Raw genomic sequence first — 25,098 nt, forward strand, 5'->3', positions numbered from 1 at the left:
TTCCAACAGCCTGAAAAAGCATTTACCAGGGCTTTCTAGGCAGAATCTCAGAGTATCTGTGTCTTTTTAGTTTTCCTCTAAAACGTTAAGATTTGAAGAGCTGGAAATGTTTGGTATCCCATCCCACTATTGGTCAGCTCTGATGGCCTAGCTTCCTGATATCAAACTGAAACCTGTCATCCTCTAGCTCCTGACTTGTACCCACTGCACTTTCTCTTTTTCCATAAGGCAAGCTTTGAGATCATGGAAGCCTGATTTTGGAGAGGTACTGAGTGCCTCGTCCTGGGACGCATTCAAGTAGACCCTGGACGACTGCCTCGATGGCGGTGTTGGATGAGAAGCTACTCTAAGTATTTAATGGCCTCTCCAGCCAGAACACTGAACTGCCGAGGACTCTGATGGGCAGAATAATTCTGGGTTCCTTGCGGTGCTAAGGAAACGGGTGAGGGAGATTACTCTCCTTGGACAAGGTTTAATCTGCTAAGCAATTTTGTCTACGGGTAGCTCTGTTTGATTTTTTTTTTTAAGCCTGTTTCCATTTAAACTTTACAAAAGAAGAAGGAAAAATGTAATGATTGTGTGGGGTTGTTTTCCTTCTCCATGTTTGCTCCCTTGGATTCTTCAGACAAAGTGGGTATTTAGCAGGGAATGAGGAGGGAGAGGCTAGGTGATAGGACGTGGTTTGAAAAAGGCCGGCTGCTGAAGAAGGAAAGTAAGGACAAGAATCACTTAAAAGTCTGGTTGCCCAAATGTGATTTTTCTTACAGTTTTGGGGATGGGAGGAGAAAATCCAAGTGCATTTCTCTGACTTGCAGGGACCAAATACTCAGTTTTTCTGCTGCTCCTGTTTCCCATACACCTTCTGCTCCATCCACCCCACCACTGCTGTTTGCTTTTCTTATAACAATAAACAGAATGCAAACAACCCCCTGCTCCTGAAGCCCCAAACTGACTTTTAAAAGTTGGGCCGTGAAGGGTATGGCCACCAGCAAAGTCTAGAATGGCTGATTAAATCAAGCAACGGGGCTTGTGAAGTCTAGAGCAGGGCTTGGCAAGCTGCGGCCCACCACCTGTTCTTACAAATAAAGTTTTATTGGAACACACCATGCTCGTTTGGGTATACCTTGGCTGCTTTCTACCACCACTGCAGAGTTGACTAGTTGCCAGAGACCATATGGCCGGCAAAGTCTAAAACATTTACTGTCTGGCCCTTGACAAAAAAAATTTGCCAACCCCTGGCTAAGAGCAGTGGTTCTCAGCCCTGGCTCAGTGTCAGGATCACCTGGGGAGCTTTAAAAATGCAGATACCTGGGCCCCATCCTCAGGGATTCAGATTCAATTAGTCTGGAATGGAGCCCAGGCATCTCTGATTTTTTTTAAAGATTCCCCAGGTGACTGTGAGGGTTGAGCATCACGGGTCTAGTCTCAGTGGGTTTTGTAGGATCACCGAACTGGAATTTGCCATTCTACAGGGTTCTACCCAGTGGCAATGATCTGCCCTTGACCTCAGTGTGAGTGCAGTCCTTGAGGTCTGAACCATTATGGCTGTGGCATAAGGGAGACCTTGCAATGACAAAATCCCTCCAGTAAGGTCCCTGAAGAAGGTTGAAGGTGACCCACATTACCTTGAGGGGTGTGTGTGTGTGTGTGTGTGTGTGTGTGTACGTGTCACTTTTCGTTGGCAGTTTAAAGTTGTAATGGGAATTTCAGGGTTTGTTCTGTCCCTGACATTTAAAGCAAATATTAACCACCTCGAGTTACGCTGTCTTGGTCTCCCACGTGGCTCCCAGGGCTTTCTGCCCCTCCCAGCTGCTGTCCCCTCCCTCCTGCTCTCCAGGACACAGGGCTGTGTCTATTGCTTAGAATGGCCAACTCATCCCAGTTTGCCTGGGACTTTCCCAGTTTTAGCACTGGAGGTCCTGTGTCCCGGGATCCCCCTCAATCCGGGGCAAACCAGGGCAGTTGGTCACCCCAATTCTAGAGAATCTCGCAGCCGATTGGCCTTCGCATGTACATAAAAACATTGGTATTTGAAGGGTGAGGCTTTATTAAAAATGTAAATCAAGGTCATGTGTATGCAGCTGAGCGTTTTAATCTCCTTTTTAAAAGAGAGCTGAACCCAAGAAGTCAAACTGACTCTTATTAGGTCTGTTGAAGCTCTGTTCGGGGACAAAACACCAGGTCAGCCTGTATGCTGCCGAGCTCACCTGGGTGTGAAACCGATTCTTTGTGAAGGTTCTTCAATAAGATGTTTGTTTTGAAGGGTTCCACCAGCCCAGCAAGGTGCCGTGGAGAGGGTATTGGCTCACCAGGCTAGACTCTTCCCTCGGCTGTGAAGCCAGGCACCGGAGCAGGTCACTGCCCCTCTCTGACACTCAGTTTCCCCATCTGCACCGGAAGCACCATCGCTCACCTGTTGAGGTGGCCGTGAGGATTCAGTGGCGGAGTATTTCTCCCTGTGCCTGGAAGAGGCTGCAGAAATGTTGACTTTTCCCTCCTCCCCTTCCTCTCTTGCACAGGGGAGGCTGGTTCTCACTTAAGGCAGGTACAAGCCTGGTTGTCTAGCTGCTATAATAACAATCCCCAAAGGACTCTGGCTTAACTCAGTGAAGGTGTATTTCTCACTCAACAGTCCCACAGTGGTATTCCTCATGGGGTGGCACTACTGGGGGGGTTTGGGAGTCCAGACTCCTTCCCTGCCATGGCTCGGTCCTCCTCTACATCCTTGGCACAAGGCATGAAGCATTGGCCTGGCCTCATCTGAAAGTGGCATGCTTGCACCTCCCCGCGTACCGTTGGCTGGAACGCAGCCATGAGGCCCCCACCACCTGCAAGGGAGGCTGGGAAATGTAGTTTGGCTATGTGCCCATGAGAAAAAGGAAACAGGGTTTGGCAAACACATGGGAGTCTCTGTCACAAGAAGTGTGGCTGCCTAATTCAGTGGCTGTGAGGACCCAGTGGAGACATCCCCCATGAATGAACATCTCTCTGTATTTCCAAAGCAGGAGTCTACAAGAAAGTTGTGATCAGTTTTACCCAGAAAAGGGGTCTGGCTTCAGATGAGCTTGGTTGAGACCAAGTGAAACACGTCTTTATTGCAGGACTTATCAGAGCCTTAAAAAATACTGATCATCCTCAGGAAACAGAGGATGCACTATTTCCCAGCTTTATTGGGTTCCTCTTTTGAAAGGCCTCTTAGAACTAGTCCTCTGCAGAATGTGGTTTGGAAAACACAGTTTTAGAAGTTACTCAAGTTAGTCTTCAGAAGCCAGGATACTTCCCCGAAAATACTGGTATTAGAAAAAAGAAAATCATCAAAATCTGTGGTCCACAAGGGAGAGTTCAGTCCCCCAGGAATCACGGTCTCCATAGTATGCGAAAAGAATATGTTTCTATCTTGCTTCCCTTCCTTCCTTCTCTCCCTCCTCCCCTCCCTCTCTCCATCCTTCCTTGTGGGACCTGCCAAAGGAAGCCCATGAGGACGGGGTCCACATTCTTATTTTCCATGGTTGAGTGTAAGCGTCAACCCATTTGCTTCCTGGATGGGTGTGTGAACGATCTGTCCGACGCCACTTAACTCTCCGTCTCCGTTTCAACTGGATGCATCCGGGCCGTCTGCCTGACTTGGTCATGTCACCTGGTCTGCCCATCTGGGTGGATGTTAAAATCCCTTTTCCCAACCTTGGTTTTTTTTGGGGGGGGAGGGAATTTTATTTTATTTTATTTATTTATTTAACATCTTTATTGGAGTATAATTGCTTTACAATGGTGTGTTAGTTTCTGCTTTATAACAAAGTGAATCAGTTATACATATACATATGTTCCCATATCTCCTCCCTCTTGCGTCTCCTGCCCTCCCACCCTCCCTATCCCACCCCTCCAGGCGGTCACAAAGCACCAAGCTGATCTCCCTGTGCTATGCGGCTGCTTCCCACTAGCTATCTACCTTACGTTTGGTAGTCCAACCTTGGTTTTTATGGCTGGCGTCATCTGTCATAAATCAAGGTGAACCGAGGTTGAGCACTGAGTTTAGACAGTATCACTCACAGAAAAAACTAGAGTGGGTTTATTTTTTTATGTTAGTCACAGGCACCCGCCCTGTATATATATACATATAACTTAAGAGTTAATTTGGTGTGAAATTGGGACTAGCTCTTTGGAGCCCTGGGGTATGTGTTTGAGAGCAGCTAAGAAGCAGGGGCATGGCGGGGCAGGACGTGGTATGTTAATTGGTGGCCTCTGGGACCTGTGAGAGAATTGGATTTAAGTCCCCAGTTCGAATGAGCTTGGCAGTTTTATGGGAGTCTCCCCAGGTGCATATTGGGGAGACCACCGGTTTGCACCGGCTGGAGCCCGGACTCACTCTTGGTCCTGAGGCCCATCGGCACATCCCCAGTCCCACAAGGGACAAAGGAGAGAAGGCAGCAGAGGAACTAGAAAGGGGGTGAGAGGGCCCTGGCAGCGCTGCCTGCCACTTCCCTGCACACCGATTGGTAGGAGTTGCGTGCTCCTTGGCCTGTGGTCCCAAGGAGCGTTTTGCATTTTATTACCAAAGTCTCAATAAAAGGGACTTGGGTCAGAGCAAACATTGGGGGAGGAAAAAACAAAGGAAATTAAATGCAAAATCACTCAGAGGCCTTGGCTTTTAATACCTCCAGAGCCGATGATGGGAAGTAGCCCCCGGGAGTCAGAACCGAAGGCTGCCGGCCTGGTATTCCTGAAGCCTGGCTCCCCTCCTGCTGCAAAAGAAATCGCTGTTTAATTTGTTTCTGAGTTTTATTTCTCAAATGAACCAGCGTGGGGCCATGTAATGAGGTTGTGTTTCTGGGAGGTGTTGAAAGATGGGGAAAGGAGTGAAACGACGAGGCGGGGGACCCGGCCTCTTTGGAGGGCGGCCGCGGGCGCCTGGGGGTCCAGCAGTGCCAAGGGCTGGGCGGGGGCAGGCATGCAGGGGCACCCCCGAGGGCTAGTTTGTGTGCTGTCCGTGGGGCGGCGGGTGCCCTTGATCCTGGGTTAAAGATCCCTGGTTGATGGAAAGAGCTGGCACAGCTGAAGCGAGCCAAGGGGGACACTTAGAATGAGTGGGGTCTGAGCCATGGAGAAAAAGAAGGATATTTGGCAAGAAGGATAGTGGCTTTCCCAGCTACTGGAGGAGGTCAGCTCAGACCCAGAACGGGAAAGTGTATGTGAGTGTCTCAGGACGTCGCTCGTATAAGGTGGGGCAAGAGGTTTCTGGACCAGGATGCTATCGGAGGAACCCCTTGAGACTGTCATCATCGGGGGCTGTGGCTTCCCCTGGAGCCGAGATGGCCCTCTGTACAGACCCGGGCTTCTGGCGAACAAGGCCTGGGGCGCAGGAGCCTACGCGTGCCAGGGTCCTGCCCTCACACAAAACAGGAGTAAAGCTTGAAAAGTACAGGGCCTCCTGCCACCCTGCCTCCTGGATAGAGAGGGCTGAGCGGGGGACTTCGGTGACCATTCCACTGGGGACAGGGAGGGCCCACCAAGCTGTCACCAGGGTAGCCACGCCCCATCCTACAGAAAGCTGTCAGTAGGGCCCACGTATGGGTCCCTGGAATGCTATAATTGTGAGAAGAAAGAAGTCTGTTTACTGAGGTCCTTTGTGTGTCCGACACACACACACACACACACACACACACACACACACACACACACACAGGGGCATCATCGTCTCATTTGGTAGGGGAAGGCGTTGTCTCTATTACACAGAAAAGAAACTCAACTTCAGAAAAGTTCAGCAGCTTGTCAGAGGTTAGCGATAACAGCTACAGCTGCGTTTGTTCAGCACATGCGTTGTGCCCGGCTCTTGGCGAGGGCTTTGAGCTCCTGGAGGTGAGGCCACAGCTCGCCCCAGCTGCCTCCCTCCTGCCCGGGCAGTGCCCCTGCGGCTGGAAACAGGTGTCCCAGCTGCCGCAGCTGGATGGACGTCGAAGGATAAGCCTCTCCTGCGGGATTCTGCTCTGCGGTCCTCCAAGGCGAGCTCTGATTCATCTCTCGGGAGTATCAGAGCAGCTGCGTGAATTTAGTGACTTAAAGCATTATCAGGAAGAGCATTTTTGACAAAGCAGGAAAGGAATTTTTGTTGCCAGCGCCAATAAGCAATACTGTAACCAACCCGGGAGCCCTATCCGTGTCTCCATCTCAGGATGAGGGGTGGCACTGTGGGCCTGGCTCCAGAACGCCGGCCCTTTCTCCTCCACCAGGTGACGTCCCATTGCCATCTCTACTCTGCCCGAAGATGACCAAGGAACCGTGCCACTTGTCTCTTCCCAGGAAGACCCAGGTTCTTCAACTGTGTACTGTCATAAACCCCCGAGCTGGTTCAATTCAGATTCCCAGGCCCCAGCCCCAGAGAGTGTGACCCAGTAGGTCTTGGCTGGGGTCGAGGAATTAGCATTTTAACTGTCACCCCAGAAGCCCAGAAGGCTCTTGATATTAGGGATCCGTGGGCAATGCTTTGACGAATACTGAGTCTTTAGGTGATCACGTTGCAGTTATGTACATGAGCACACACGTGCATTAACTCTGAGCCTGTGTGTGTGCATGTGTGTGCGCGTGTGTGTGTGTGTGTGTGTGTAGTTCTAGGAGGATGGTCGTTAAAATGGCAATACTGGTGATCTCTGGGTGTAATGATTTCACGAGATTTGAGATATATTTCTCTATGCTTTTCTTTCTTCCTTTCTTCCTTTCTTTCTTTCCCCGCTCCGTGCAGCTTGTGGGATCTTAGTTTCCCAGCCAGTGATCAAACCTGGGTCACAGCAGTGAAAGTGCCAAGTCCTAACCGCTGGCCCGCCAGGGAATCCCCTCTCTGTGCTTTTCTATATTTTAATTTTTTATGATCAGCATATTATTTTCATCAACAGATAAAGCCTTCAAGGCTTTCCCATGGGTGGGGAAGAGCAGACTATTATAGAGGAAATATTATATAGGAAGTAGGTTTGAGGGAAATGTGGACCTACAGAAAGACAGCCACAGATGTAAATGAGTCTTTTTTTTTTTTTTTTTTTTTTTTGCGGTATGCGGGCCTCTCACTGTTGTGGCCCCTCCCGTTGCGGAGCACAGGCTCCGGACGCGCAGGCTCAGCGGCCATGGCTCACGGGCCCAGCCGCTCCGCGGCATGTGGGATCTTCCCGGACCGGGCCACGAACCCGTGTCCCCTGCATCGGCAGGCGGACTCGCAACCACTGCGCCACCAGGGAAGCCCCTAAATGAGTCTGTTGTAACTCCCAGAGCTAGTATCCCTTTTTCTGTGGCTTCCAACCCCTCAGCCTGCCATTGAGAAGGAAGGAATGTCACACCTCCTGTTTTCAAATTGCCTGTTCTAGGCAAAGCCGGGGCCAAAGTCATGCCTTGGAATTTGGGAGGGTGGAGTTGAGCCAGAAGGCTGGGCCGCCCCTTCTGTGCGTCCCTGGCGTCCCGGGCCTGGCAGCCCCTCCCCGCCTCCACCCGACCTGGTGCTCGAGCACCCTGGCCGGCCAGGCAGAGCCGGGATGGTGATTTTGCAGCGCTGTTATTACTCCGCTGTTGCCCAGTAAACCCACACCAGGCCCCACAAACACTCCTCACGAAGGCCAGACCCTTCCTGAGAAATGGTTTCCTACGCCTTTACAACGTGATAGGTGCCGTGGACAAAAGGGGCCGTTGGGTTTATGGAGACTATATAAAGTTTATAGAGTCTCGGCTGGGCCGGAAGTCGAAAAGGCCTGTGGGATGGGGGTGGGTATTTGGAAATGCAGAAGGCCTGGAAAGGGCAGCCAGCCTTTGTGTGGAGACAGCAGATAAAATACCCCAAGGGCATGCGGTGTGCCAGGGGGCTGGGGGAAAGGTGGCCCTTCCGGAACAGCTGTTGGGAATGCCTTTCTGGCGGATCCCTTTTGATCTTCACAGCATTCCTGTGAGGGAGGCACGGTTATCCCCATCCTGCAGAGGGGAGACTGAGGCAAAGGTATTTTGAAAGTTCTGACTTTCACCAAGGTCAGCTCATGGTCTAATGGTGTGTGGCTCCCAGGTGGGCCTTCTGGGGCAGGCTAAATTCTCACATTCTCTCTCTTGTGTATTGAGCGGCGTGTCCTAGTTTCAGGGACAGAAAATATGGTCTCCGTACCCTATTTCTGTTTGGGACTCATCTGCTATTTGTGACCTAGTCTCACAGTCCCCTGGTGTCTTCGGTCATCACCTTGCCCTCCTATGGCTCCACTGTGCTCTTGAAGCTGATTTGTGCCCGGATTCACCCACTGGCCTTGGGTGGGATGGAAGTGAAGCCACCCAGAGGTTGGCCGTGGATCAGGCCAGGGCTAAAATGCTGTCTTTGCATTTCAGGATCCCTCCGTGTCCCAATTCTATGGGGGGGGAGCATCTCAGGGCCCCCAGAGGAGTCCCCCGTGGAGTCTGAAATCACCTCCTCCCATCCCATCAGCTCTTGAAATTTCTAATTCATTTCTCCTTGTTTATGTGCCTTGCGGCATCCGTGTTTTCTCTCTCCTACTTGGCTGTGAATTCTTGGAGCGCAAGATTCCATGTATGCTTAATTCTTCATTTCTGAATTTGCCCACAGGGTTGGGCATAGTTCCCAGCAAGTAGTAATCATTGAGTAAGTATCAGCTGGGAGGCCGGCTGAATGGATGGATGGATGGATGGATGGATGGATGGATGGATGGATGGACTAATGAGTGGGTGGATGGATAGATGGATGGATGGAAGGACTAATGGGTGGGTGGATGGGTGAGTGGATGGACAGATAGGTGGCTCAGTGGGCAGATAGATGAGGCATATATGTAGACTAACAGACACCTACTTCCTCATTTACACCCACCTCCTTCTGCACAGTTAAACTAACAGCCTACGCCTGGTTCTCTTAGGCTTTCACTGAATGCACTTTTGTTTCAGGAGACAGACTTTGCTCTCTCTGAAGCCATATGGAGAAACCAGCCTGAGTGTTTGAATGTGTGTGTAAATACTTTACAATCCCCATAAACTTGTTTAAAGACAGGTGGGAGTGAAGATATAAAATAGGGCAGCCTTTTGGGAGGGCCGTCTGGAAGTCGCTATTAAATTTTCAAATGTGCCCACTGCTAAGACCCAGCAGTTCCGCTTTTAGTCGTCAGGCGTAAGAACTATAGTCACACGTTTGTGCACAGAGACTCACATGCCAGGTTGCCTGTGCCAGGGTGCTGGCTGCTGCACTGCTGCATACAGTAAAAAACCAGGAATAGCCCATGTCCATCAACGGCGGGACAGACACTAAACTATGGGAAGACCCACACTATGGAAAGAGCTGCAGAGGCAGAAAGGTCTCTCCCATCTTCTGGGAAGTCCTGGAACTCTGTAACTCATGGCCCTCAGCACATGCCCCCCTCCTGGCCTCGCTTCCATCAGCTTCTTTTCCTTCCTCCCTCCTCCCGCCTCCCACGAGAAACAGTTCACTAGAATGAGCTCTTTCATCCTTATGCCTACTAGCCAGTGACCTTCCCTGACGGAAAAAGAGGAAAACGAGAGAGAAGCAGTTATGTGCGTAATTACTGTCTGCTGGCTCTTCAATTAAAAAGATTGAAAGGCACAATATTAAAATTCAATTTATGGGCACCACTATCTACCTAATAATGAGGCTGGGAGGAAAAAAAGAACCACAGTCGCTAGAGAAAACCATAGCCTTTTTTTCTCGGCCAAGAGATAAATTGCCTCTCATTTTCTTATTGCTAAAGAAATATGAAATGGTTTTAGGCATATGTGATATGTTCTTCCAATATGTTGAAATCCAGAACTTAGTAATTTAGGAGTCTTCTGGCTCCGACATTTTCAGGAAGCTTCCTGAGAGGCGTAGCGTCTTGAGCTGCAGGGGCTGCTACTATGGTCCTCGGGGCGCCCAGACCCAGGCACTGGCACCACCGCCTATCACGGAAACTCCCTACGGGTCCCCAGGCGCCAAGCCAGCTGATGCCACAGAGCCCAGGAGCGAATGGGCAAAGCACAGACTCTAGTTCCAAGTCCTAATTTTGTGGCTTATTAGCTCTTTGATCCTCAGTTTCCTCATCTGTAACATAGGAACAATACCCTTACTAATTGCGTGTCGCTGGGCAAGTGCCCCAGTTTTCCCATCTTGAAGGTCCCTCCCTGCGAGGGTTGTAGGAAGGATTAAATCAGTGAATGCATGTGAAGTGCTTAGATGTGTTACCTGCCCACATAGCGGGTGTCCGGTAAATATTTTTTAAATCATTATCATTACTACTGCAGATGCCTTTGTCGTAATTTTTGGAAGAGATGGAATTCAAACCCAAGCCTTCCATTTCCAGGGAGCTGGCTGATGAGGGGCAGACAGACAGATGCTCAGCTCTGTCTCTCTCCAACTGATGTCCGGGGCAAGTCAGGGTACTTCTCTGAGCCCCGTTTTGTTCATCTATGAAATACTAGTTTCTACTTCACAGGTGGTATTGTCAGGACTAGAGATTATTGGAGACAAAGTGTCCAGGACACAATTAGTACTGGGTAGATAGATGGCAATAACTCTTGAAAAGGAAAGATCTTTCCTCCTAAGAAACCTGTTTGGGAAGTTATGTCCTGTGGGAGAAGGGGTCTGTGTCTGGTTGGCGTCTTCCCTGCTCACTGGGGCTCTGCAGAACTCTCCCCTCCTGGGGCGCACAAAGTATTCCCTGGCTCTAAAAATAATTGCTACAAAGAAAAAAAAAAAGAGCAGCTACTGTGCCAGGAACCCTGCTGAGCCTGACCTGCAGGATCGCAGGTCAGTCTTACGGCAACCTGGAAGTGGGCTGTCACCCATGTATCTTCATGGGGAAGATCAGATATGGGGATAGGTGACTGGCCCAAGGACACAAAGCTGGGAAGTGACCAGGCTAAGAGTCCAAGCCAGGACTGTCAAATTCTTTCCGCCACACATTCCCGAGCCCCCTCCCAATTCCTAATCACTGACCTCCCCTCCTTTCCTCCATCGTAGCTCCTCTGACCCACACTACCGCCAGGCAGGTGTGTGACACCATCACCTCGTGCTTTAAATTTGTATCTTCCCACCAGTACTTCTTGTGCTGGAGAGTCAAACGTCCAAATGCTCACGTTAGCTTGTGCATAAGATTTTGTTCTGTGTGTCTGAATGCGTGGGTCTTTAATCTATTTAAGATGCTCAGGGTTGGGCTGGAGAAGATGGATTCTAGGTGCTCCCCAGGCCCTTGCCAGCCTCCTTCTGGGAAGGTCTCCATCCCTATATGGGACCTCCGGGGCTCCCCATCCTACAGAGATTCCATAGACTCTCCCCTTGGGAGGAGGAGGGTGGGATTTTGCGTGTATTTCTTTGCACCCAGCTAATAGCACTTCTTTGTTTTCAGTTGAGAGGGAGAATGTGCAGAAGCGGACTTTTACTCGATGGATAAATCTCCACCTGGAGAAGGTAAGCAGGGCACTCGGCTTGTTGTTAAGTGACGGATTCCTCCATAACGGAGCTCACGGTTCAGCAGAGCGGGGGTGAGGGTGCTCTGTGTTTCTGTTCTGTTGTTGTTTTTCATTCATTCATTTAAACATCTGTTGAGTGCATTCTCATTGCCAAGCGTCAGGCTCAGTGCTGGGAACATGAAGGTCAGTAAGACATGGGGTTCTGACCTCCTGGGGTTATCCGTCTAGCTGGGGAAGGAGAGGGTCCATCTTTAAATAGGAATCGCTGAGCAAAAGTTAGGAAACATTCACTGCTGAACAACCCAAACAGGGGGCTGAGGGGATCTCGACCTCTAGTCTGGGGTGGTCAGGGAGGCTCTCGTGAAGACCCATTTATAGGTATTTGCGTTGATTCAAGCAAAAACTCCTCGCACTTTTTAACCAAGCCAGATCCCCTGGTTCTTCACGTAATGCTGCTGTTGGTCAACAATATTATCTGCTTGTTTGGGTGCATCGAGCGCACATCTCCTTTAATCCTCAAGACAGCCCTCCTTACCCTGCACCCCATCCTGTTACGAATGAGGAAACAGAAGCCTGGAGACATTGAATCGCTTCTCTGCAATCCCACGACCGAGAAGAAAGCTCTTCCTGTGGCTTCTCCTGCATATTCCACTTCGTGACCCCTCTTCTCCCCTTTTTCTTTTTTTGCTAATACACTCTGGCCAAGCAACATTGAAGCGCATTTTGTCTGCCGGCTTCTCAGGCACAGAAACCCTAAAACAAAAGCAGCTGAACCAGACACAAGGATGAGCAGCAGAGAAGGGGCGGGATGTGAAATGGATAAACAAACAGCTCGGAGGAGGAGGAATCCGAACCCTCCTCACCACTAGGTTAGCCCCCCCACCCCCGACAGAGAACATTCTAAATTGCCCGGGGCTGGGGGAGGAGAGATTATTTTTCTTATTATAAGAAAGCTGGTTTATCAGGATTCATTTTACTCACTTCACATCTTCTTAAATTCCACTATCTGGTTCTCCAAATAGACCCAGCCAGTAGTCTCATGTCTTTCAAAGCTGGTGGTATTCAAGTATCCTACTTCAGTGAGTTTAATACCTATATTTTCTTCTCTCCTCTCCTCTTAAAAGGCACAAGAGTAATATTAACTGCCCTTAGAGTTAACCCCAAAGAAAGGTTCTTAGAGGAAATCACTGAAATGATTAGAAAGCAGAGAAAATAAATGTGGTTTTTTTAGGAAGTGGAGCTCTTGACCAAAATTTTAATTCACGTAGCGTAAACTTTAGGCCTATAATATTTCCCGAGCAGACGCTTGACCACCCACACTTCTTTTCCGCACCTGTAGAACGGGTTCCGCTCGACCCAGGAGGCTCCTGAACTCTTCGGGGCAAAGTCTCTCTATACCGTGGACGAAGCGCGATAAATCACTTGCCGGTTGTTTTGACTATTGGTGCATTTGCGGCACTGCTCACACAGTGAAGTGTTATTTTTGGAAAAAAAGGAAAACCGTTCCCCAAATCTGAGTTCACTGAACTCCTAAATTAATGCCTGATGTGTATCAGGGTAGCTGGAAATTCCTCCTGGCAGACGGAGTTTAGTGTATTTCTTTCTTTCTTTCTTTTAAAAATAAATACAGAAAAGTACAGAGGGTAATAGAGCAAATACCCTTGCAGTCACTCACCCCCACCCCCACCCCCACACGAACCTCTGTTAGCATTGATTGCATCCAGAATTTTCTCCGTGGCCATGCTTCTGCTTCCTTTTTCGGGGCAGGTGGGTAGCACCCACTCTACGGATAAATCAGATAGCACCTAAAACTGATTCGTAATAAACAGGGCAAAATTCACAGCCATGTTTCCAACCTTGAGACTTTCAAGAACAACTTTTCATGTAAGGGAAACCCAGGAACTCCTTGGGGAAGTGGGCTTAACTGCAATTTGAAGGCTGTCAGAAATATTTACGGGGTCTCTGGCTTCTGGAAAAATTCCTTAATTTACCCAAGGAGTTAGATCACGAAGAAACCCCTGGCGGTGCTGTTTACTCGCCCATACCAATCTCATGAAGCCCATGGAACGTCTGGGGCCCCGAGGAGTGTTTTCACTGGAGTGGGTTCAATTTCTCCTCCTGCCATCTTGCAGATGGATGCCGGCCAAGGCCCCGCTCGCTGCTGCTGGGCTGAGGCTCTTACAGACACTGTCAATGGAAATTATTCTCCAGGTTCAGCTCAAAAGCAAGGTTTGGCCACGGTCGGGGCTGCTAACGGGAAATTTTGTGAGTTCATCTATCAGGGGCTGTTGTGTTCAGGTCTTGCGTTTCTGCCCCACGTTAACAGGAATAACATTTCCATAAGAGTCTTGGTAACCTGATACCGTCATGCTCCGTGTGGAATGTTCCTGCAGAGCAGTGGGGAGCTGGCAAAGAAAATAATTTGCCTTTGGGTTCAAAGTCGCCGTTGCCCTTGAAGCAAAGCTCTTTTCTGTGCACCTGTGGGTGGAATTGCCCGGTATTTTGACTAACTGGGAGTCAGGGGGGTCGTATAAGAGGTAAGGAAATGCCACCTCCCGAATAAAAAAAGAAAACATGGGCCCTCCAAGGCTTTCACGGGGAGGAGGCCTTCCCGGAGAAAAGGGTGCCTGGGCCACAGCTCCAAGATTTCCCTGGCTCTCTGACGGGTGACAGCCGCCATTCCTGTCCCCCAATTAATCCGGTCTCCTGTGGGAACACCCCCCTTCGTCGTCCCCAAGAGCAGTAAGTGTTCTAATGCTTCCAAATGCCCCAATACCAGAAAGTAAATAGAATTTATGCTGGGGGGTTAATGAAAAATGCAGGTTCCTGGACCCTGTCCCCCAAGATTCAATAAATCCTAACCATCCTGCATTAAAGGAGTTTTTATCAAGCTTGTTTAGTCAACAGAGACCTTTCTTTAACCAAAGTCTTCCTGGAACCCTAAATAAAGGCCAGTAAGAGCTATCGAAGGGAGTGCTGTGAATAAGCCTCCTCTGGGACCGCCCCCCCCCCCCGCCCGCCCCCATAGGGCTCTGTGAAGTGCTCTGCTGAAGCTCTGTTCTGGGAAGCACAGTTTGGAAATCGCTGTGCTGGGACATCTGCCCAACAAGTTCCAGCCGGCCCCGCGGACCCCAGGCCACACCCAGCCAAACTCTTGGTGGACACAACACAGGTCCCTCAGACCTCCCCAGGTCAGAGAGGAAAGCAGGGGGCTTCTGACTTTTTCCACCCAGAGCCTCCTCCACAGCTCCCCAGCGCACCCACTGCCCATGGGCCACCTCCAGGGAGAGGGGATCGCTGTCTCTTTGGATGGGCCCTGCTGCCTGTAGGCACATCTGGGTGTCCGGAAGTTTTTTCTCCAGTGAAAGCTGCAGTTCTGAAATTGTTTTGTGGCTTACACAGATCACTAATTGGGTACTTTCTTTCCCCCTCTTCCACAGTGCAACCCACCTCTAGAAGTTAAAGATTTATTCGTTGATATACAAGATGGCAAAATCCTGATGGCTTTGTTAGAAGTCCTGTCTGGGCGAAATCTGGTACGTATGCTCCAGAAGGGTTAGGAAGAAGTAAAAATGCAAAGGAAAACATTGCCAAAGGGTTCTTTTCTGTACAGATCTATGTGTATGTACATATATACCTGGCCATCCATAAATCCTATGACGGGAAACCTGGGAGGGTGACATTCCTTTCTCGGTGACTAAGACTGATACAGTCATGTGTAACTAAGCAAATATACTTTAGCAAGTAAATAATAAATACCCCATGTTTTCTGTGAGTCCAAAGCTAAGGATCATGACTGAATCATGACAGTTTAGCTGGCCAGCCATGAAATTACCTAGAATGAGAGCTAAGAGTCAGGAAGATGGAGAAGAAAGGCATCTTCTCAGCCAAAATCTATAATCCACCAGCTAGATACACAGAATTCTAGAACCTTCTTGTATGACCAAAATTGAATTGAACCAGCTGATCTTGGGGTTCCTTCCACTTTGGATCTTCACCAGAGCTCTCCATGTTGCCTGTATCTGCTGTATATAGGTCGGTCCTCTCTCCCCAATTCCACACTGTTGGCATCTTGGCTGGGGTAGTTCTTTGTCACGGGGGCACCGACCTGGGCATTGCAGGATGTGTAACAGCAAGCATCCTTGGGTCTCTATCCACCGGATGCCAGTAGTACCCCCAGGCACTGCCAGAGGTTCCTTGAGGGGGCACAGTGATCTGGTCAGAATACCAGTGGTGTCAATTTTGAGAAACCGGCTCTAGAGTCCAGTGTTTGACTTGGCTCAAGTGACCCGGCGTGGCTGATACAAAAGTGCTGCGATGGGGTATAGCTCAGCCCGTGTGGACCTCTCTGGATTTGTTCCTTTTTTTTTTTTTTTAAATAAATTTATTTTATTTTTGGCTGCATTGGGTCTTCGTTGCTGCATGGTGCGCGGGCTTTTCGTTGCGGTGGCTTCTCTTGCTGCGGAGCACGGGCTCAGTTGCTCCGCGACATGTGGCATCTTCCCAGACCAGGACCTGAACTGTGTCCCCTGCGTTGGCAGGCAGATTCTTAACCACTGCGCCACCAGGGAAGCCCATCTGGATTTGTTCTTAACTGTAGCTTTAAAGTCAAGAGCTCCTACTTCTGTTCTCAGCTCTAATGTGGCTGGAGTCTTATCACACCCCTTCCTTGCCTTTGCTTTCCCAATAGCCTCCCCACCCCGCCGCAAGGGGGCCGTGCAAAGTGATGCTGTGAATTCTAATGAAGGGTAAAGCCACTGCAGTAAAAGGAGTACAGTAAGTCCCCTACATATTTGAATGAGTTCCGAGAGCGTGTGTGTAAGTCCAATTTGTTCATAAGTCCCACAGAGTTAGCCTCGGTACCCATCTAACACAATTGGCTATATACCACTGCTTTTGGGCTTGCTTCCGGACATCCTGGGCTTGAAATAAAGATACTGCACTACTGTACTCTATACAGTGCTGTACAGTGAAGTACGCAAAAGCACAACCACTCGTAGAGGACGCACGCACGTGGCAACGTACGCCAGACACGTGAACTAACTTACGTGATTGGACGTGCAAACGCACATTCGCATCTTTGAAAGTTCACAACTTGAAGGTTCGTGTGCAGGGGACTTACTGTGTTTGGTTTCTTTGCACATCTCACAATGGGCTGCCAGCATAGTCTCTAACAGGCTTCCTGAAAAAGCGCATTCTAGCCCCTCGTTCTGTGTTCCCAGCAGCCCAGGCTCCCACTTTGCTGCCAGGGCACTGGTTAGGAGCGACCATGTCCTTGCGGGGCCTCTGTTGGGAGTCTTTGATCCTGGAGCCCAGCCAAGAACATCCAAGACCTCACCCATTAGCTTGCCTGGAAGTTCACACCGTGTGGAAGTGATACCCACTGGCTTGCCTTGTAGTGTAAAGGGCCCACCTGGAGGAGTGGGGACGGACTTCAGTTTCAGGATGAGTTTCCTTTGCTGATGCTCCTAGTGGGTACGACGAGCATTGTCAGAGTTTTTGCTTCTGCAAACACCTTTCTCTCTCTCTCTCCCCCCCCCTTCTCTCCTCTCTCTCTCTCTCCTTTCTCTCTCTCTCTCTCCTCTCTCTCTCTCTCTCTCTCTCTCCTCTCTCTCTCAGTCTCTCTATGCTTCTCTGTGTCTGTCTTTCTCTGTCTCTCTTTTCTCTGTCTCTCTGTGTTTCTGTCTCCGTCTGTCTGTCTCTCTCTCTGACCTGGGATAAATGTCCACAAAGCTCTTGGCCAGAAAACAGAAACATCTGCGGCCGCCAGGGAGGGCTTACTGGATGATTTAGCAGCTGTGGGTGACACTCCCGGCTGACGCTTTCTGCCCTGACGAAAAGCATCAGTGCAGTGAGAACATGTCACCGACAGTCTCTGGAGGAGGGAGGAGTACCAAAAGCCAGGAGCTGGGTCAGGGAGAAACACTTGACAAATCTGTCCCTTGTTTAACCCCTGGATTCCCCTCCTTCAACTCGAGTGAGTTTGGTCCCAAGAACCATAAATAAGGTGACCGTCGGGGGCCCCTGAGGGTACGGTTGTGCATCCTGGGGCCCCGTGCCCGGGTTTGGATGTGGTCCGTGTGGGCTCTATGAGCCCCAACCTTCTCTTGAGACTAATGTGAAAAAGGTAAAGAAAAAGACAAGCACATCCGACGGCACCGCTGGGGACTGAGTGCCTGTCTTGGCGTAACTGCTTGTTCTGTTCTGGTTTGTGTTACAGCTGCACGAATACAAGTCCTCATCCCATCGTATTTTTCGGTTGAACAACATAGCGAAAGCGCTTAAGTTTTTGGAAGATAGCAATGTAAGTATCTGAAACACATCTTGTTAACACAGACTTCCCTGTGACCAAAAGGACATAATTTGAAGTTTAATGCTGGTCACAAGAGATGCGGGCAAAGGGGGACCCTGCTGAGATGGTCGAATGAAACTAAGTTGAAATGTAACAGAACTCCCGCAGCTAATCCATCAGCCGGAGATACAGTCCCTGACTCCCTGCCCGCCCCTCCATCTCTGTCAGGCTCTCAGATGTTCAGAATTTAGTTGACATTTTCGTTTTCATTTTGGGGGATAAGAGCATGGCAGCGTGTAAAAACTTTTTCTTAGAACTCAGAATATGGGAGAAGCAAGGAGGAAAAGGGGGCCAAATGAGCCTGGGGAAAATTACATAATTCTGTCCCCTTTGATACAACTTTCTCGACTTAAATTAGCCTTTTCTGTGTTTTGAACTCTGCTTTGTGTCCTTCAAAACTGGGAAGGAATGGCCCTAGAGGGATGAAATTTGCAAAGTTCCCCTTTCCTTAGGTTTCACCAATTAATGACCACGTGGGTCCCTGCATTGGGAGGGGGAGGGGGAGGGGCCGTGCAGTGGTGCCGGCACTCAGCAGCCCTGGGTTTCATCCCAGCCCTGATTCCCCCGTCTTCCGAGTCATTCTGTGACCCCTGGGCATCCTTTCCACACATTCCTTTTCTGCTTACATCAGCCCAGATCAGATCCTGTTGTTTACCACCGGGAACCCCAAACAAATTGCACTTCGTGATGGTGGCCTACTGTACATGCCGACGTGTCGGGCAAGCTGAGGGGTTTTCACTGCACTGTCCCCCTGCCTCCAGCACAGCCCCTGGAAGGAACTCTCGGTGTCACTCATTCAGATTCTAAGGCCTGGGCTGATAAGCCTGGATCCCCACCCATGTCCTGGCTGCCAAGGGCAGGGAAAAGCACCTTTGGCTTTTGAAGAGGGAGGTGTACTCTGCCTCCCATACTGTGGGGAAAGCCCCAGACCTAGGAGGGAGTTCAGGTGGTGACGGCCAAAAAGCACAGCTCTGGTCATGGCAGCATCATTCATAATAGCCAAAAGGTGGGAGCAACCCAGATGCCCATCCGTGGACAAAGGGATGAACAAAATGTGGTCTATCCGTGCAATGGAATATTATTCTGCCATGAAAAAGAATGAAGTGCTGATGCAAGCTACAGTGTGGTTGAACCTTGAAAACATTATGAAAGATGCCACACAAAAAGGACCACTTCTTCTATGAATCGATTCCTATGAAACGTCCAGCACGGAAATCTCTCAAGTCAGAAAAGAGATGGGTGGTTGCTCAGGGTTGAGAGAGGTTGGGGGATTAGACAAGTGACAGTTAAAGGGTATAGGATTTCTTTCTGAGGTGATGAAAATGCTCTAAAATTATGGTGATGCCAAAAACCATGGAATTGTATATTTTAAGTGGGTGAATTGGATGGGATGCGAATTGTATCTCTCAATAAAGCTGCTTTTAAAAAAGCACGTCCCGTTTCGTGAAAACGCTGGCCTCTCTGCAGAGTCAGTTTCGCCATCCGCCTCGGTGCTGACGGCACGTTCAGGGCACCGCTGCCACGGCTTCCACTCCTGGGAAATGATGTAGACGCCTTGAGCCTCCATTTCCACATCTGTTACACAGAGGTGATGAGAGCCAAACCTACTTCAGAGAGTTGTTGAGGATGGAATGTGCCCATCCAGGTGCGGTTTAGCCAAGTGCGGGCACAGGGCACAGGGTGAGGGCTGCGTTCGTTAGCTGTGGCTCTTGCTACCTCTCCCCAGCTCCATAGCTCCACTGTCTGCTCCTGGAAGGGAGCGTTAGGCGTGGCCCTCCTGGGCAGTGTCCACCCCTGAATTCCGAAGAGCGTTGTTTTTATGATAACGTGGGGCCTTGGGACCACTGCCCGGGATACTCACTGTTCTTCCTTCCAGCTTGTGAACCCCTAAGTAATTTCCTGCTCTGCCAGCTGCCACGTGTTGATGGGTCTGTGCTGTAGGCAGAACTCTCCCCCTGCGTTTACAAAGTGTCTTCTGGGCCCAGGGCTGTGCTCAGCCTTGGGGACATAAAACTGCATTAGGAGCACATCTCCGCTTCAAGGAGCTTAGAGCCTCGCAGAGGAGGCCTCACGCGGACAGCAGGCTGCTCGTCACTGCAGGGGCCCAGGGAGGAGCAGTGATCCTGCAGCAGCGAAAAAACAAACAGCCTGGGAGCCTGCTGGGGGGCGTTGCAGGTAGAACTAGCCCATGCTCAGGGGTGGCAGGCCTGGCCTTCTGTAATCCGTCCTTAAATGTTTCCCCAACTGCAGTAGCTGCCTTATGGTACAAAAGAAAGAACAGTAAAGCTCCCTTCTCCTTTATTTTTTATTTAAAAATCTGGAAATACGCCAAATGTGGTTGTGTTATGTCAGCTCTTTGCCCCGTTGGCTCCCGTGGCCGGCAGGTGAATGGCCCCATGGGGAGGAGAGCACCAGTGGGTGAGGCAGGTGGAAACAGGCATTTTGGTTGCAGTCTCTTTCCCATTGCCAGAATCTGGGCCCTTGTTGGCCCTTTCCTGTCCCACTGTCCCAGCTCGAGGGAGGACGGGCCCAGTGGCTCTCCTGAGCCAAAAAAGTGCCCAGAACTGGGTGATCAATGCCAAGCGGGTGCTGGAGGGGCAGCAGTCAGGTCCCATTTGCCCCAGGATTCAGGTGCTGTTAGTGTGGCCAGCCTCTGTCCCTCCCTCTCTCCCCTGAAACTGTGAGGCTCAGAGCATGGTGTTCACTCCTGTGTCAGAGACCCGCTGCCCCACAGGACCAGCTCTGTGACCTCCGGCAGGTCATTCAACCTCTCTGAGCCTCAACTTGCTCATCTGTGCAATGGGTATAGTATGACTAACCCATGAGAACCACTGGGCAGAAGTCAGCTCTCCCCGGGGAGGGCATTACCGTGATGACCATTATCCCTGCCCCACGATGGATGTGCCAGCCAGAGGGGGAGGAGGAATATTCCCAGAAGCCAGTTGGTCCACTTATTGTCAGTGTGGCGAAAACAACCAAGTTAGCGGGAAGAGGGGGAGGAAGACATTGTCCCTGAAGCTTCTGACTGATGTCCGGCTGCTACATCGTCTGTTTGCCAGGGAGAACCAAGCAGTGGCTGGGCACCCGCGGCAAGGTCTTCGGGCATATCCATAATCCCCGCCTTCCTCAGCCAGGCTCCCAGTCCCTGTGGCCGGGAGAGTGCTTTATTCTCCAAAGGTGACGTCTACTCCCTGCCCCCCTTCCCTCCCTGTCCCAAGAGGGTGCGCCATCTTATTCCCCACATCCCTACAAGGCAGCTCCGTGATTTCTCACTTTGGGACACTTTCCATGAACCTCAGCTCAGAGGCCATGCTGGGCTTCCTCCAGGGGATGGTGAAGGCCAGGATTGACTAAGTGCTTTGATGTGACTCTCCCGTGCTGGGATGTGATCAGTGAGCCACAGAAGCGGAGGGAGCTGCCGGAGCAGAGGTCCAGGGTACGCGACAGCCACAGACCGCGGGTGACTCATCCCATGGGACATGTGGCCGTGATGAATATGGATGGACTATTGGGCCTGAATTCCATTGGCTCTGTTGTTCACAATATTGACCACTTCCTTCAGCCTATAACCTGCCAGTGATGAGCTTGTGCTCCCTGGATTATTCTCTGGGCATCAACCTGCAAAACACACCTGAGCCAGGGACTCAGGATTCTCACCTGTGATTAGGAAAGCCCAGGCCCTACTGATGGGTGTGGTCAGAACCCCCTGAGGAACTGGTAGGGCCAGAGACCCATCTTTTTTTAAAGCCCCAAAGGAAAGAGAGAAAGAAGTATTTGTGTGAGACGCTCTCTTTGTGTTTTCTTTCCCGAGTCTCCCAAGCAGAATTTTATGAATCAAATTTGGATTTGAAAGTTTACCTTGGGACTTCCCTGGTAGCGCAGTGGTTAAGAATTCTCCTGCCAATGCAGGGGACGTGGGTTCGAGCCCTGGTCCAGGAAGATCCCACGTGCCATGGAGCAACTAAGCCCGTCCGCCGTGAACACTGAGCCTCTGCTCTAGAGCCCGCGAGCCACAACTACTGAGCCCTTGCTTCGCAACTACTGAAGCCCGTGTGCCTAAAGCCCACGCTCCGCAACAAGAGAAGCCTGTGTGTGGCCACGAAGGGTAGCCCCGCTTGCTGCAACTAGAGAAAGCCTGCGTGCAGCAGCAAAGACCTAACGCAGCCAAAAAAAGAAAAGGAAAAGTTTACCTCGATTTACTTGATTTCTCCTCTCCTCCCCCTGAAGAATGGAGTTTACATTTGCAAAGGGTGGTAAAGAATGAAGAGGCGGAAAATGTGACACAGACGGTTGTGGCCTGCAGTCTTCAATATTTGCTCTCTGGCTCTTTACAGAAGTTTGCAGACCCCTGATCTACATACTCAGGTTTTGTTTGCAGAGTAGAATGATGACTCAGGGCAGGGGTCCTCAAACCCAAGCGTATAGCAGAATCACCTGGAGCTCTGGTTAAAATGCAGATTGTGGGGCTTCCCTGGTGGCGCAGTGGTTGAGAGTCCATCTGCCGATGCAGGGGACATGGGTTTGTGCCCCGGTCCAGGAGGATCCCACATGCCGCGGAGCGGCTGGGCCCGTGAGCCATGGCCGCTGAACCTGCGCATCCGGAGCCTGTGCTCTGCAACGGGAGAGGCCACAACAGTGAGAGGCCCGTGTACCGCCAAAAAAAAAAAAAAAGAATGATGGAGTCGCTAGGCTCGATCGAATCAGATCAAATAGAATAGAATATTTAAAATGCAGGTTGTGGCCCTTCCCAGGGTTTCTGATTCAGTTGGTCTGCGGGAGAATTTGCGTTTCTAAGGAGTTCCCAGGTGACAACATGCTGCTGGTCCAGGGACCACACTTTGAAAACCAGTGCCTCAGGCATTCACCAAGGGCAATCATCCTGTGGTCAGAACATAGTTAAATAAATAACGTAATCTCTTAAGGGTTTCTCAGATATGCCCATCTGAACCAGTCAGTAGGGTATTTTGTTGCGGGTTGTTGCAGAAAGATGCAGAAATGCTGGGTAGCAGCCTTATCCCCACACACTATTTCCAATCAGTAACGGATAATTGTCTTTGCTGTCCGTGATCCTTGATCGCTGATGTCAGTGCTCTGTGTTTGTCCAAAGACGTGTTAAATCTGGAGGTTTGGTGGTGTTAGTGTAGTACACAGACCGCCCTTGGGCATTTACCATCTGTTCTTGGAAAAGGATGACTTTCTTACTAGCTGTGTGTCCTGGGCACGTTACATTGACTGCTCTGGAATTTCTTTACCGGAAATATAGAGATACTAGAAGAATCTGTGATGTGGGGTTGTTGTGAGGATGAATACTTGTAAGGAGCTTAGAATAGTGTCTGCGCATGCGACGTACTATGCACGTGTTTATCAGACACACGTACGTACACTTTTGCACGTTGGGGTCCCCGAGAGGTGGCCTGGGGCAGCACCGAACAGCACAGGTGAGAAAGAGAAACAGGCCCACGACGACAACATCAGAAAATAACATGTTGCATCCTGTTTGGACACTCTGGTTAAGCTTATAAATTGCTTCTCTCCAGGTGAAACTGGTCAGCATCGACGCGGCAGAAATAGCAGATGGCAACCCCTCTTTGGTTCTTGGGCTGATTTGGAACATCATCCTCTTCTTCCAGGTAAAATCATTTCTTTCCTATAACACACGGTAATGATCTCCAGCAACACAAGAGTGGAGCTGGATGGAGGGAGACAGTGAGATTTCGTTTCTAACAGATTTTGACTTTTCTGTTTCCTGGGAAAGAACTAGAAGAACCTGGTTGCTAAAGGTTTTGAATTCCTGTGATTCTAAAAGTGATGTGAGCTCTGTTCTCCTCTTGGTACTTGAAGAGTTACCTATTTACTTCGAAAAGTAATTTTGTTCTAAAGTGTCACAACGGCTGGGGGATACTTCCAACCAAAAATTGAACTTGGGAGAGTTACTTTCCTAAAATGACTTGTGTTTATCAGAGACGGTTAAAGAGCCTGTACAAAGATAGCTCTAGGAAGAGGTGTGTGTGACAGGAAAGACCTTGTTTTTCCATCCTTAGCACCCTCAGTCTCTATCTGGAAATGCAGATTTTATAGAGCAAGGACAGGGTCTGTGGCTGGAGTATGAAGGGGATATTTCAAATTGTGCTCAAGTTCTTTTCCCCGAGTAGGAGGGAGTGAGTTGATGTTTTATCTTCTAAAATCCCCCTCTTTTGAAATAGAAGATAATGGCTCGTGGCTTAATGGGTCTCCCAAGCGTAAAAGTGATCTGCACAGAGGCTTATGCTTACATTTCAGAGAAGAATGAGCTCAAACAAGGCTTGGAGACAATAGCCCTGAACTTATAAAACCAAAGGCTCCCTCTGAGCCTCAGTTTCCACATCTGTGAAATGGTAGCAGTGGTCCAAATATGTGGTGGGCATCAAGAGATGCTACGTGGGAAAGCCCTTTGTCAATTGTACAGTGTCACATACAGGCTTCAGTTACTGATGTCTGTTCTTCAACTCCCTGATAGACTGGAAACGTCCTGAAATGTGTAAAAAGTCCTTAACTCCACTCTGGATCGTCATTCATTTATTTGGTAAATGTCTAGTGAGCTTCTCCCATGTGCCAGGCTCTGAGCATACAAAGTCTTGCTCTCGTGACTTTCTGGTCTCTCAGACAGGTCAGTCCCCTATTATAGAATTCTGTGGTGCAGGCCATGATCAGTATATGAGCAGAGTGTTGTGAAAGTTCCAAGCTGGGACAACTATCTCAGAGGGGGAAGGGGGGAGGGGAAAACTTCCTGGATAAAGTGACAACAGAGCAGGGTTTTAAAGGATGAGGAGTTCGCTAGACAAGTGCCTCTTAGACTTTATTGTGCATACCAGTCACCTGGTATGGGGGTGGTGTTGAAATGCAGAGTCTGATTTCGTAGGTCTGGGGCGGGGCCTGGGGTTCTGCATTTCTCACAGGCACCCCATGGTAAGAGCACATTTTGAGTAGCCAGGAGTTCAGTGTTGGAAGGGAGGGACATCCAGGCAGCAGGACCTGGGTGAGCACAGGCGGTGGGGCTTGAAACAGCATGATGCACTCTGGGAGCGATGGCCATGAAAGGACAGGGTAGGGGTAGGTGAAGTCAGGTCAGGAAGACCTCATCTGCAGCCTCTGGCCAGAGCTAAAGAGACTCCAGGAAGAGATGATTTTCCCTGCAAAGCATCACTGCACGCACCACAAGCCACAAGAAACAGCCAGGCCATCATGAGTACTGACCCCTGAGCCCTGACACACGACCCTCAGGAAGGGGTTTCTCCCGATCTGGAGAACCAGTTCTGCACAAGCTGGTCCCTCCAGCCGGGGTCCACGAG

General features: G+C 50.0%; 1 protein-coding gene across 1 annotated transcript in view; it reads left to right on the forward strand.

Moving 5' to 3' along the window:
- The window catches only part of CLMN (calmin), a 109,432-nt gene that overhangs the window by 65,226 nt on the left and 19,108 nt on the right, over positions 1 to 25,098 (forward strand). Inside the window, exons 2-5 of the mRNA XM_060003971.1 lie at positions 11,355 to 11,416; positions 14,859 to 14,954; positions 17,639 to 17,722; positions 23,308 to 23,400. Of these exons, the coding sequence (XP_059859954.1) occupies positions 11,355 to 11,416; positions 14,859 to 14,954; positions 17,639 to 17,722; positions 23,308 to 23,400 (335 nt within the window). The remainder of the gene's footprint in view (positions 1 to 11,354; positions 11,417 to 14,858; positions 14,955 to 17,638; positions 17,723 to 23,307; positions 23,401 to 25,098) is intronic.

This window comes from Delphinus delphis, chromosome 2, assembly GCF_949987515.2.
Source record: "Delphinus delphis chromosome 2, mDelDel1.2, whole genome shotgun sequence".
Classification (NCBI taxonomy): Eukaryota; Metazoa; Chordata; class Mammalia; order Artiodactyla; family Delphinidae; genus Delphinus; species Delphinus delphis.